At 41.2% G+C, this 12,817-nt stretch overlaps 1 protein-coding gene across 2 annotated transcripts in view; it reads left to right on the forward strand.

Annotated features, from left to right (window-relative positions):
- Positions 1 to 12,817, forward strand: part of Dusp16 (dual specificity phosphatase 16) — a 76,464-nt gene that overhangs the window by 21,537 nt on the left and 42,110 nt on the right. For both annotated transcript variants that reach the window (XM_021164847.2, XM_085839842.1), the window contains exons 2-3: positions 9,449 to 10,037; positions 11,939 to 12,077. In XM_021164847.2, coding sequence (XP_021020506.1) covers positions 9,810 to 10,037; positions 11,939 to 12,077 — 367 coding nt within the window. In that variant the 5' untranslated portion in view covers positions 9,449 to 9,809. The remainder of the gene's footprint in view (positions 1 to 9,448; positions 10,038 to 11,938; positions 12,078 to 12,817) is intronic.

Here is a 12,817-nt window from a genome sequence, read left to right on the forward strand (position 1 = left end):
TCTTATTTGCTACTTGACATGCCCACAAGAAGTACTGAGAGCATTGGATCTGCTCAATTTTGGACTGAAGTGTCCAGATCTCTAAGCCAAATATCTTTTTTAGGGACTGGGGAAATGAGTTTTTTGTGTCAGCTTGACACAGCTAGAGTCATCAGAGAGAAAGAAACCTCAGGTGAGGAAATGCCTCCGTAAGATCCAGCTGTAAGGCATTTGATCCATTAGTGATCAGTGTGGGAGAGTTCAGCCAATTGTGAGTGGTGCTATCCCTAGGCTGGTGGTAGTCCTGGGTTCTATAAAATAGGAGACTGAGCAAGCCATGTGAAGGAAGCCAATAAGCAGCATCTCTTCATGGCCTCTGCACCAACTCTTGCCTCTAGGATTCAGCTGTGTGAGTTCCTATCCTGATTTCTTCCAGTGATGGACTATGATCTGGAAGTGTAAGCCCAACTTACTTTTTGGTTGGTGTTTCATCATTGCAATAAAAACTCTTAACTAAGTTAAATGCAGTCAGTAAACCTCTTGCCGTTTAGTTAGGAGACCACTGCGTTCAATACTCAACACCCAGATAAAATGCTTGTTATGCTGCAGCCAGACATTATGCAGAGTGAGAGACTTGGGAACACTCCACTCTAAGTGGGATGTCTCTATCAAATCCCTCCCCTCCCCTCAGAGTTCAGGGACCTCCCACCCCTTCCTTACTCTTCCACTCTCATAGAAGGGGAGGTGGGAAGAGTGTAAGAGCCAGAGGGGATGGGGAACACCAAGAAAAGAAGATGCTCTAAATCAACATGAGTAAGGCTCATATGAACTCACAGAGACTGGAGCACAGGTCTGCACTGGGTCCTCTGCATGCATATATATATATATATATATATATATATGTGTGTGTGTGTGTGTGTGTGTGTGTATGTGTATGTATGTATGTATGTATGTATGTATATATTGGCTTCTAGGTTAGTGTTTTGATGGGATTCCTGAATGTAAGAATGTGAGTAGGTCTCTGAATCTTGTGCCTTCTCTTGGGCTGTCTTCCTTCTGTTGGTTTGACTTATCCAACTTCAGTGTGATACATTTTGTTTTATCTTACTATATTTTATTTATTTATTTATGTTTAAATGAATGAAAACCTAGCCATGGGGCTGGAGAGATGGCTCAGCAGTTAAGAGCACTGGCTGTTCTAGAGGAGCCGGGTTCAATTCCCAGCACACACATGGCAGCTCACAGCTGTCTGTACCAGCCAGGGGGATCTGACACCCTCACACGGACACATATGTGTACGCAGGCAAGGCCTATGTACATAGATAAAAATAAATAAATCATTTTTAAAAAGAAAGAAAGAAAACCTAGCCACTAGGTTAAAGGTTAACAACTGAACTGTCACATACCTGCTGGAAGAGGAAAATCAGTTTTCTTCAACACTAGGTATATCAACCACTCCAGGACAGGCCTCCTGTTTAGGAGTAGTTAGCCAGCATATAATGGACTCCAGAGTTTTATTTGTTCTTATTTGGTTACAGTTAGGTGTTTTTTGTTTTTTGTGTAGGAGGGGCAGGAGTATGGGGTAGGGTGGAGTTTTGCTTTCTTAATTTTGGAAGGGGTTTGTTGTATTGGGTTTTTTGAGAAAGAACTTAAAGTTGGGTATATAGGGAGGTGGAAAGGATCTTGGGAAGAGAAAGAATATAATCAAAATATATTTAAATTTAAAAATGTTTTAAATAATAGTAATAAAAATGCTGCTGGGTAAGGTGGTACTGGTGCTTCTTCCTACCTTTGGGAAGGCAAATTCCAGCAAGACCCTCTGCTTGCTGTTCAGCCGGTCCGTCTCAATCTGCAAGCCTTACTGCAGTGAGAGCCCCTGTCTCACAAAACCAGTGAATAGCAGCTGAAGAATGGCAGGCACCTCAGGTTGACTCCGGGGACTCCCGGGACACCCAGGAGCTTGTACATGAACACACAATGTTCTCTCTCAATGAGTTAATTGTTTCAGATTTTCTTAAAGTAATGGGAAAATGACTAATTCAGTATTGTAGTACTAAATTCTAAGAGAGCAAGGATTTTTTACTTTTACAATACATTTACACTTATAATTTATAATGAATAGTTAGCATTTGTTAATGCATTTTCAAGGCAGTGTTTGGCACATCCTAGGTGTCTGATAATTACCTGCTAATTGACTGGGAGATGCTCAAGAGTACCAGGATATACATCAGTCTCACTTGACCTTGGCTTGTTGTAAGTCTCTCTTTTCAACACCAGCTTACTGTTGTCATGAGTAGCCTTATAAAAACGTTTTCTGTACTCTCAGGTTCCCTACATTTCTTCTTGCCTGGTGGCTTCCTCTTAGGGATCCTTGCATTCCCACCCCAAATGGCCACCCATATCCAGGATCCTCTTCTAGTGACCTGAGCCCTTAGTTTTCTGGCAAGGAGCTAGAGGAAACATGAGGTGTGGATCAGTGAATGAGTGGAGGTTGCAGGGGTGTGTCTAATAGACTCATGGAATGGGGGAAAAGGGAAGGTAGGTAGTGTAAGAAGAAGAAATCAGGGCTCAGGGAGAGCAGGTAATGGAAGCTAGCTGTTGGCAGGTGAACATCACAAACAGGAAGCCATCTAAGAAGAAAGACACGATCTTTAACCCAAACGGTGTCAAGTGTATGCTACTCCTGGCCAGCAGAAACTCTATGGCTGCTCATACATCTGGCCCCACCCATGAGTTGGTTGGCCAGTGTCTTAAAAGAGAGTTAATCTTTGAAAGTTAGCTGCTATTGTAACCTTCATTTGTAGTTCCCTGGAAACATGTAAACGATCTAACTGTGATGAGTGCTGCCTCTCAGTGAGGCTGGGCTTTCCTGAGCTTTTATCTCCTTGTCTAATTCTACTCGTCTAGAAAGACTTTCTTCAAGCAGTCTATTCTGTTATTATCACTTGTCAATATTTATGTCTTATGGTTTTGGGTAGGAAAATGTTTTAAGTTCATGGCTATTTTGGTGAGGATCTGTTTTTTGTTTTGTTTTGATCTCTGAATTTCTGTCAGTTTTTTTTTTTTTCAATTTCTGACAGTTGGGGGGGGGCGTTTGCTCATGTTGATTAGGGCGCCTCACTCTATTAACCACAACCTCAGCCTTCCACTAGTTCTGTTATCCACAGAATCTTAGACAATAGCATTAATCCCTGTAGAACTACAAAGGTCAAAGCCTAAGATGTTTTTGCTTGCTTCCTCATCTGGTCCTTCTTCCCTTGCAGCAAATCTAGTCCTCTCTGTAGATTTGTACAGTTTACCATCATTACCATCCGATTAGAGCTTCCCTAAAAGTCTTTTATTTTGTAGCTTGTTTTATCAGTCTTTATTGAAGGGGAGCTAAGTATCGCTGTAGTTTAAACTTCATGCCTGATTCTATCCTTCCCATGACCTGCTGAGAATTTGAGCTTATGCTGTAGACCTGCGAATCGTTTTCTTCAAGAAATGAGGATACAGTGGGAGCTCCTGCCTTCTCAATTTCCAGACTGTCGTTTGAAATGTTGGTGGAGCCTTCCTTACCCTGCCTGACTTAGGCCATGTGGGTGCCTAAGCAGTGTCTAGTAGTTGACAACTATTGTTGTTGGCATAGAGTAACCATGAGGAGAAGGAAAAAGGGACATTTTATTCTTGTAGCTGAACATATCCTTATTACAACTGACCTCGGAGCCATCGTTGTGTTATTGGGATGTTTCAGAGAAAAAAATACTTCATCTGGGAAGATGTTTAGTAGAATCATTTAATAGTAATGTGGTGGGAGAAGGGAAGTCCTAGAAGGATTGGGTACAGAGCTGTCATCTTATTCACTGTGGAGGCTGAGACATGAGGGTAATGGTCAAGGCTGCCTAACCTATAGAGCAGGCTTAAAGCTAGTGTAGAAAACTTTATAAAGTCATCTCAAAATAAAAAGTAAAACAAAACAAACAAAAATCCAGAATGGGCAAGATACACAGCTGAGTTGAAAATGCTTATCTCATGTGTGTGAGGGTCTGGGTCTAATCCACAGTACTCCAGGAAAAATATCTAGCTGGGTACACTGATGGCTGCAGGGACTGAGGAAAGTGGACCTCGATGTCTTTCCTTTTAATTATTTTAAGGACAGATAATTGGTATTCTTATAATATTAGTCTTTATATTGTTCCTTTACTTAAAAAAAGCTCTACCTTAACAGTCTTCACACATAGCAAAATTAGTAGCATCTTTCACTGATATAGTTTCAAAATTAGATATAGAGTGAATTTTGATAGATAAAACTCCAACCATTTCTTCTATTATGAAGTCCAGTATATCTTCTCATTGAATCTAAAATCTAAAATGTTCAATGTATTACATATAAAAACAATTAAAAGATAAATTTAAGGAGGAGGTTACTATACAATTTTTGTTAATGTTAGAAGTCACAGCATATAAAGCATGAATCATTTGATTCACGTACTAGGAATGGCATTTCTATATGTGTATGCTGTGTGTTTGTGACTCTGTGTGCATGTCACCAGCCACAGGTCAGATGTAGAAAATAGCCGTAGGTGTCGATACTTGGTTTTAACGTGTAAGAGCCAAGACCTGTTGTGAACCTCAGTTGGTTGGCCTGATAGTTTGTGGGGGTTCTCGTGAGTCTGCTTCTGTCTTACTGGAGGGACACTGGAGTTACAGTGTGTGTGTGCCTTATGGAGGTGCTGTGGATCTGGACTCGGGCCCTCATTATAGTGGAGCAAATGCTTTACAAATGGAGCCATTTCTCTGGCCCAAGAAATGGTTAGTTTGCCTGCCTGCTCATTTCTAAATGTAATGTTTTTTTTTTTTTTGTTTTGTTTTGTTTTTTGTTTTTAAATAAAATTGGAGTATTATGAATGGAAGAAAAAGCAAGATATAAAACTGCATATTCCATGTAATATTTGAACAAAGGAGAAGACAAATAACTTTGTGTTTTCTATATTTATTTTAAACAAGAAATTAGAAGCTACTTATTATTAGCAGTGGTTACCAGGTGAGGGACATCTACAACATATGAATTTAAGAAACTTCAGTACAGTGGTGGAGTTTCAGTATCGTGGCAGTTTATATATAACACCTGGCACGGAGTGCTAGGGATTGAACACAGGTCTCATGCATGACAAACAGGTACTCTATCTACTGATATACACCCTCATCCTGTTGGGTAGAACCAGACTATGGGTATTTAATTTAAAACTTGTACTTATAAGACACCCAAGTGCTGGCCTGGCCACACTGATGGGGGTGGCCAGAAGAAAGGCACCCAAGTATCTGCTGTGGGTGCCACTAAGAAGGACGAATGGAGAGATGGGAAAGATGGTATGTGGTGAAGAGATGCAAGAAAAAGTGGAGCCAAATGGTTTGTACACTGTGGAGAATGGTGGTGAGGAACAGGCAAATATGAGGAGGCCATGGTGACTTGAGGAGGCTTGGGTTGTTACCAACGGCCATGTCTGGGTCCATGGTTCAGCTGCAGCTGGGATCTCTGTTGATCTCTGTGGCCCTGGTTACCACTAAAGGCTAAGCAGATATCCATGATCTGGGCTGCCACAGGGACACATTCTGCTCTGAGTGGCCTGTGTTACCACCCGAGGCCATGGGCACATCTAGGCCCAGGCTGCTGCTAGGGGCCATGTCTGGTTTGTGGTCCTGTGGCAGCCAGGGTCTGTATTGATGTCCTAAGCCTATGTTACTACTGAAGGCCATGCAGATGTCTGGTCTGGACTGTTGTCTTAGGCACTATGCTGAGCTGGCCCTGGCCCTCACCAGCCACCACACGCAGGAGAGCTGGCCCCAGGGTCATGAGAGCAGGAGAGCTGTCCTTGCCCCTCACCTGCTGCAGCACTTGGGAGAGCGGGCCCTGTACTTCACCTGGGCAGCACAGTAGTTTGCCCTGGTGGCGAAGGCATGGGTGAGCCAGCCCCAGGACATGAGAACAGGAGAGCTGACCTTGCCCCTTGCTAAGCTGCAGCATTGGATGAGCTAGCTGGGGCAGTGCTGGAGAAATCTCCCTAGTGGTGTAGGCTCAGGAGAGCTGTGCGCCCTGCACCCCCCAGGCTCAGATCCAGGACTTTGAGTTGGCTCACCCAACTTCTATGCTAGCTGTGAGTACATGAAAGGGCCAGTTCTTCAGATCCAAAGCTGCAGGATCGCTATGACACAGGACAACAACAGGATATCCAAGAGGAGTCCCGGTGAAGATCCAGTATTGGTAGTGTAGCAGAAGGCAGAGACCTCCAATCAGACCAGTGACTCATTGCAGTGAACATTTACAAGCAGACTATGTGGACAAAAGTGTATACTGGGTGACATGCTGCAGTACACCACAATTTCCATGCCAAGATTTTGTTTTAATTCCATCTTTATTTTCTTTGGAGGGAATTTTATTTTATTTACAGGGGTGGAGGGCAGATACGAAGGGACAGGGAGATGAATGTAAGTGGGGTGCATGATACGAAATTCACAAAGAGTCAATAACCCTTGGAAAAATTTCTACTTATAAAGAAATGAGTACTGGGAGTGGGAATAATGGCTGGCTTGTAAATTAAGTAAGTAAATAGAAAAGAAACGAAGCCAGGCGGTGGTGGCACACGCCTTTAATCCCAGCACTTGGGAGGCAGAGGCAGGCAGATTTCTGAGTTCGAGGCCAGCCTCGTCTACAAAGTGAGTTCCAGGACAGCCAGGGCTACACAGAGAAACCCTGTCTCGAAAAACCAAAAAAGAAAAAAAAAAAAAAAAAGAAAAGAAATGAGTTGGAGGTCATTCGTAGTCACTCTCTATTACCCCTTGGCAGGGTTCTGCCACATAATCCAGTCAGGACTAAGAGCATCAACATTTTGATATAAAGGGACAAGAGGACTTGAGCTGGTTTCAGTACAATACTGAACGTGTACAAATTTACTTCACTCTCATCCTTTTGCTAAAGTTACATCCCCTATTGGAGTGACTGAGCAGAGAGAGATCCTTTCTTGGTTAGGACAAGAGTCTTTCTGTGTCTGCAGCAGCCAGCTTGGGCCTTTTCATACCTGGTAGAACTGTCTGCTGAAGGGAAGCAGCTGAGTCTTCTAATTTAGCTTGTGCATATTTGCTATCTTCTCCCCCCTTTTGTCTCTTGATCTCCTAACCCAGATCACTGCTTTTTGTCTCTTCCTGACTTCATCCTTGAACGGGGCCAACCACACTTGGTACTGTTGTTGGAATCAGCTTGCTCTTGTTCTCAGATTTCTGCTTTCTGTGCCATCTGGGCACTCTTGTGGACAAGTCACATCATTCTTTCCCAGTCCAGTTCCATTGTGGAGCAGGTGCTGAGGGAAAACTGGGTAACCTAGTAGTAGAAGCTCTGGTTAGGAAGTGAGACGTTCTCTGTGCAGGACCTCACAGTGGCATGAGATGTGCCACTGAGCAGTCAGGACTTAGAATAAAGTGCTGTGAACATGCCGGATACTTTGCGAAAGTTTGTTGATTGCCAAGGCAAATCTGCTCTGGCTTCTTCAGTGAAATGAGAGGTGACTCTTATTCCTCTTTGATACAAAAGTTTATTGAAGATAAACACAATGTAATGAAACCTAGTGCTTAGAAGACAAGACATGGCCATTTAATACATTAAATGCAGGGTTCATAAAATAAGATTTCCCAGGTGCATCTATATCAGGCTTTGTGAGAAAGGTGGAGGCTGGACTGTATAGGAAAGTAGATTGCTACTGCTTTGACCTACTCAGTAATGTCTATTTAAAAGGAAAATACTTATGTTATGTGCATCAGTGTTTTGTCTGCCTGTCTGTCTATGTAATATGTATGTGCCTGGTACCTGAGAAGATCCCAGAAGAAGGCATTGAATCCCCTGGGAATGGAATTAAAGATAGTTGTATTGTGTGGGTGCTGGTCCTCTGAGAGTGCTGGAGGCTTAACTGCTGAGTTGTTGCTTTAGCCCTCATAATGTCTTTATGGTTCTAGTCACGAGTGAGCTTTGTTCACAACACTGCCCTCCCAGCTGAGACAGAGTCTGACTATATAGTCTAGGCTGGCCTACAATTTAAAATTCCTTCCTTTTCAGCTGCTCGAGTCCCAGCGTTAAAGGCAGGCGCTGTTACGCCCAGCCTCACCTGTGCATCCAGCCACCAATGCAGTCCCCTCCTCTCTCTGACTGATCCACTTCCATTTATTAATTTTAGATAACTCAGACAGTTTTGTTCTCAGACAAATATTTATGAAGAGATAGTCATTGCTGTGTGTGTATTTTGTAGAAGATAACCAGTAAATTCTAGGCTGCTTCTCTTTATAGCCTGATGCCTTTTCTCCATGCCCAGGGCTTTTAAAGTTTAAAAGTAGAGAATATGACCCTAAGATGATTGACAGCTTTACCATCTTGTTCTGAAACCAGGCAGTCAAGTATTTATTTATAATCATAAATTGTTTTTGGAACAAGAAAAGTTTTGCTTATTATGAAAGTTAAATCGAGCATCTTACCTATAAACGAGTGGAAGTGAGAAACTAATCAAATATTTCCACCAAGTGCTGATCCTCTAAAAGTGAATGCGAACAGCAAATGTCTGGTATTAAATAAAGCATGTCTCACGTAAGGAAAATGGACCAGGTTAGATACAAATCTAAGAATGTTGAAGGCTAGGATCAGGCTCAAATTGTGGACTAAACTTCAATTAGTGTTGCTCAGGAAATGGTTCCTTACAGGAGTCTGGTGAGATCAGAAGGCATTTTAAGGGCTCTGCATGCTGTCTTCAAGTCCCAGGCTAAGGGATGAAACTCTAAGTCAGCGATGCTCTTGAGAATGTGCTATGAAAGCTGGAGGGGAAGCCTATGACAGGTCAAGGAACATGAGGTGGAGAGGAGGGCTTGGGATGGAGACAGACCACCTGCTGGAGCTGGGTCCTGTTGACAAGTGCATCAGCCATTTTGTCCCCTTTCTTCCTTAAACAGTATTTGAGCTTTGTGGAACCTTGTTTTCCTGTCCCTTCTCAAGGGGCTGCTGTTTGCCCACTCACTCATCACAGGAATTCTTAAGCCAGCAGCAAAGATTTCTTTTTCTCCTAATATAATCTGATTTTTTGCTATTCTGTGTACTGTTTTCAAGGCATAAATAAGTAAAATGGAAGAAAACCATTTGGAATATTAATACTTCGAGCTGCTTTTTCAGACTCTGTAATTTCATACAAATTATTGAATTTGGGATCTCAGATAATTATAATTATGAATGCCTTGTTTTGTTTTGTTTTTTTGAAGTTTTTATATTTTGAGGTTAGTATAACCCCTTTTTAATGAAACCATGTCTAGTTATTCCTTCTTGTTTGTTCAAATGAAACAGTGCATTAAGTATGGAATTAGATTAATGAAGTAAATATTATGAATCATACACTCGCTAGTCTGATACTCATTTTTCTGACCCAATGTTTTGTTTTCTGTCTTTCTTTCTCTCTTCATATAGGTTGTCATCCCAGTGTAAAGCTGTTGGAGTGAGGGCAGAAAGGTAAAGAATGATGTAATGCCTGGCTGCCCTAGAGCATCCTTTGTTGTGGGATGGGTATTCCCATCATCTCTATGAATCTAGTGTGAGGGGCTGCTTTGTGGAAGGAATCCTTTGCAAGAGCATATCAAGAGGAAAGAGAAAGAGACATTCAGTTGGAGGGCTCTTGCTGAAATGGATTTAACTCTCCTCTTGCCAGTCACCACTAGCCTGACCTCATACATTTTTAGTACAATGGAGTGGCTGAGCCTTTGAGCACAGCACCATTACATCATCGTGGCAAATTAAAGAACGAGGTGGGGAAAGAAGACTTATTGTTGTCATGGCCCATGAGATGATTGGAACTCAAATTGTTACTGAGAGCTTGGTGGCTCTGCTGGAAAGTGGAACGGAAAAAGTGCTGCTAATTGATAGCCGACCATTTGTGGAATACAATACGTCTCACATTTTGGAAGCTATTAATATCAACTGCTCCAAACTGATGAAGCGAAGGTTGCAACAGGACAAAGTATTAATTACAGAACTTATCCAACATTCTGCAAAGCATAAGGTAATTTCTTTCTTTTATGACTTTTTAAGTAAGCAGACATACTAATTCAGAAAATATTTTAATTGAAGCTTCTTTTTTAAGTATAGAAAGTAATTTGAGGAAATTTTGGTTGCTTTTTAGATTTGGTAATCTTGCAATACCTAAAAATATATTAACAATTATACTGTCACTTTAAGAATTTTTTAAAAAAGATTTATTTATTTATTTATTTATTTATTTAATGATATGAGTACACTGTAGCTGTCTTCAGACACGCCAGAAGGGGAGAATCAGTTCCCATTACAGATGGTTGTGAATAATCATGTAGTTGCTGGGAACTGAACTCAGGACCTCTGGACCTCTTACCTGCTGAACCATCTCTCCAGCCCCACATTAAGAATATTTTAAACTTAGTCAGGTGCTGTGGCTTATGCCTGTCTAGCATGGAAGGCTGAGGGAGAGGATTGCTACAGGTTTAAGGCAAGCTTGGGCTGCATAGGAAGACCCTGTCTCGAAAATGAAAATGCCATGGGGAGGAAAAAGACCATACTATACAGAATGGCTAACTTATTATAATTTGGACACATGCTGTGTTTCTTTATATATTAATATCTCAATGAAATTGTCTTATCAGGTTAAACAACATTTTGTATTCTATTATCTTCAAACACACTGAAAGTCATTCTTTTCAAGGTCTTTGAAAGTAAGAACTGATCATTAGAAGTGGAAGTAACATTAATGTGTGGTAATCTTGGCTAAGACATGTTCAGGAAAAAATTATTACTGGGATAATGAAGTATTGTGTATGTGTTAGGGGAGTCTGTCCCTCGCCCCCCTTTTGAGTAGGGTTTCATATGACTCAGGCTGTACTCAAAGTTGCTATATAGCGAAGATTGGCCTTGAACACCCGATAAGTGCATCTTTTAGTAAACAGCAGATTTCCTTCCTTTTATATAAGAAGTGTGTGTGTGTGTATAAGTGTAAGCCAAAAGGGTATTATCCTTAGAAATGTAAACAGCCTCCTTTTGAGGTATCCTCCTGGCTTGGAACTCAGCAATTAGTCTAGACTAGCAGGCCTGTGAACCTCAGAGATCACCTCCCCAACCCCGCAGACACAAACACACACACACACACAAGACACTATAATCAACTTTTTTATGTGGGTGCTAAGTACCAAACTCAGATCTTCATGCTGAGATAGCTCTTCAGTTTCCTATAGGAACTATTTTAACAAATGTTTCTTTTGGTAGAAGATTGTTTTTTTTTTTAAATTTTGCAAATTATGTCATTTGTGAATTTTACCATTTTATATTTCCACATTTTTAGCACATCTTAAAGTAGCATCAATTTTGCCTTTGAGAAGCAGCGTACAAGCATGTAACCAACCGCTTCTTTGCTAATTTTACCCAGTAAACTGATTGCATCTCAATTTTATTCAAGATACTAATTGAAATAAGAAGCCATTAACTGTTTCAAGACCCCTTGGCTGGAGAGATGGCTCAGTGGTTAAGCACACTGACTGCTGCTCTTCCAGAGCTTCTGAGTTCAATTCCCACAACCACACGGTGGCTCACAACCATCTGTAATGAGATCTCATTCTGGTGTGCCTGAAGACAGCTACAATGTACTAACATAAATAAAATAAATAAATCTTTAAAGAAATAAAACTGTTTCAAGACCAGTAAAATGTGAGCTCCTACAGAGTCAGTGACTTGCTAGATTATTTTCCTCAAACCATTCCCCACCCCATAATCCCTTTTTGAAACAGGGACACAAGTAGCCCAGACTGCTTTTGAGTTTGTGTTGGGTAAGCATGACGCTGAATTCTTGATTCTCCTTCCAACCTCCCCAGTGCTGCAAGTGTGCAGTGCCATGCCAAGCTCTCATCTTCCTTCTTAACAAGCTGCACGTTTGCATTTTAGGTTGACATTGACTGCAATCAGAAGGTGGTAGTTTATGATCAAAGTTCCCAAGATGTTGGTTCTCTGTCGTCAGACTGCTTTCTCACTGTACTTCTGGGTAAACTGGAGAGGAGCTTCAACTCTGTCCACCTGCTTGCAGGTGAGTTTGGGACCCAGTGGGAAGGGCTTGGACTGTTATGTCACTGTATGTAAGCAGCATCACAACTGATGTGTAAAGTGAGTTACAGCTTCCGATTGATAGAAAGGTTTCATTGATCTTGAATACTGTTATTCCTCCCCATTAAATTTGTGAAGTGGTATTTTGCTTTATTTTTTGTTTGATTCTTAGGGAGAATCTCACTATATATGTAGCCCAGGCTGGCCTCAAGTGTAAAGCAGTCCCTCTGCCTCAGTTTCCCTAGTACTGGAATTACAGGTGTGGACTTTCACACCTGGCTGGGTCTGTGTATTCTGATCTAACTAAAATGCCTCTTTGTGTCTTATTAGATGGCTTATAGCCTTGTATAGCTTCTGTCTGATGATTTTCTGTGTACCTGCTGTTTAAGAACACTGAGTGATTTAAATCTCAGCTCTTGTGAGTTCTTACCTTTTAGCTAGAGCCAGACCAGCATTACAGTTTCAAACTCTTACTTTATATACTTGAAGGAGACTCCAGAGATAAGCTCACCTTCTCAGGCATATGAACAGTGAAATAAAGAGCAAATTTGTAGACTGTTTTTTCTAATTGTTACGTAGACTATTTTAAAACTTATTTACTTATATATTTTTTGTGTGATTTTTGTTTGTTTTTTTATGCTTGGAAATAAGGACTTAATATATAAATGCTAAGCAACTGGGTAATTTTGTAAAGCATATGCGAAAGGACTAACTCTCTGAGAG

This window comes from Mus caroli, unplaced genomic scaffold (genome assembly GCF_978045245.1).
Source record: "Mus caroli unplaced genomic scaffold, Mus_caroli_1 scaffold_7, whole genome shotgun sequence".
Classification (NCBI taxonomy): domain Eukaryota; kingdom Metazoa; phylum Chordata; class Mammalia; order Rodentia; family Muridae; genus Mus; species Mus caroli.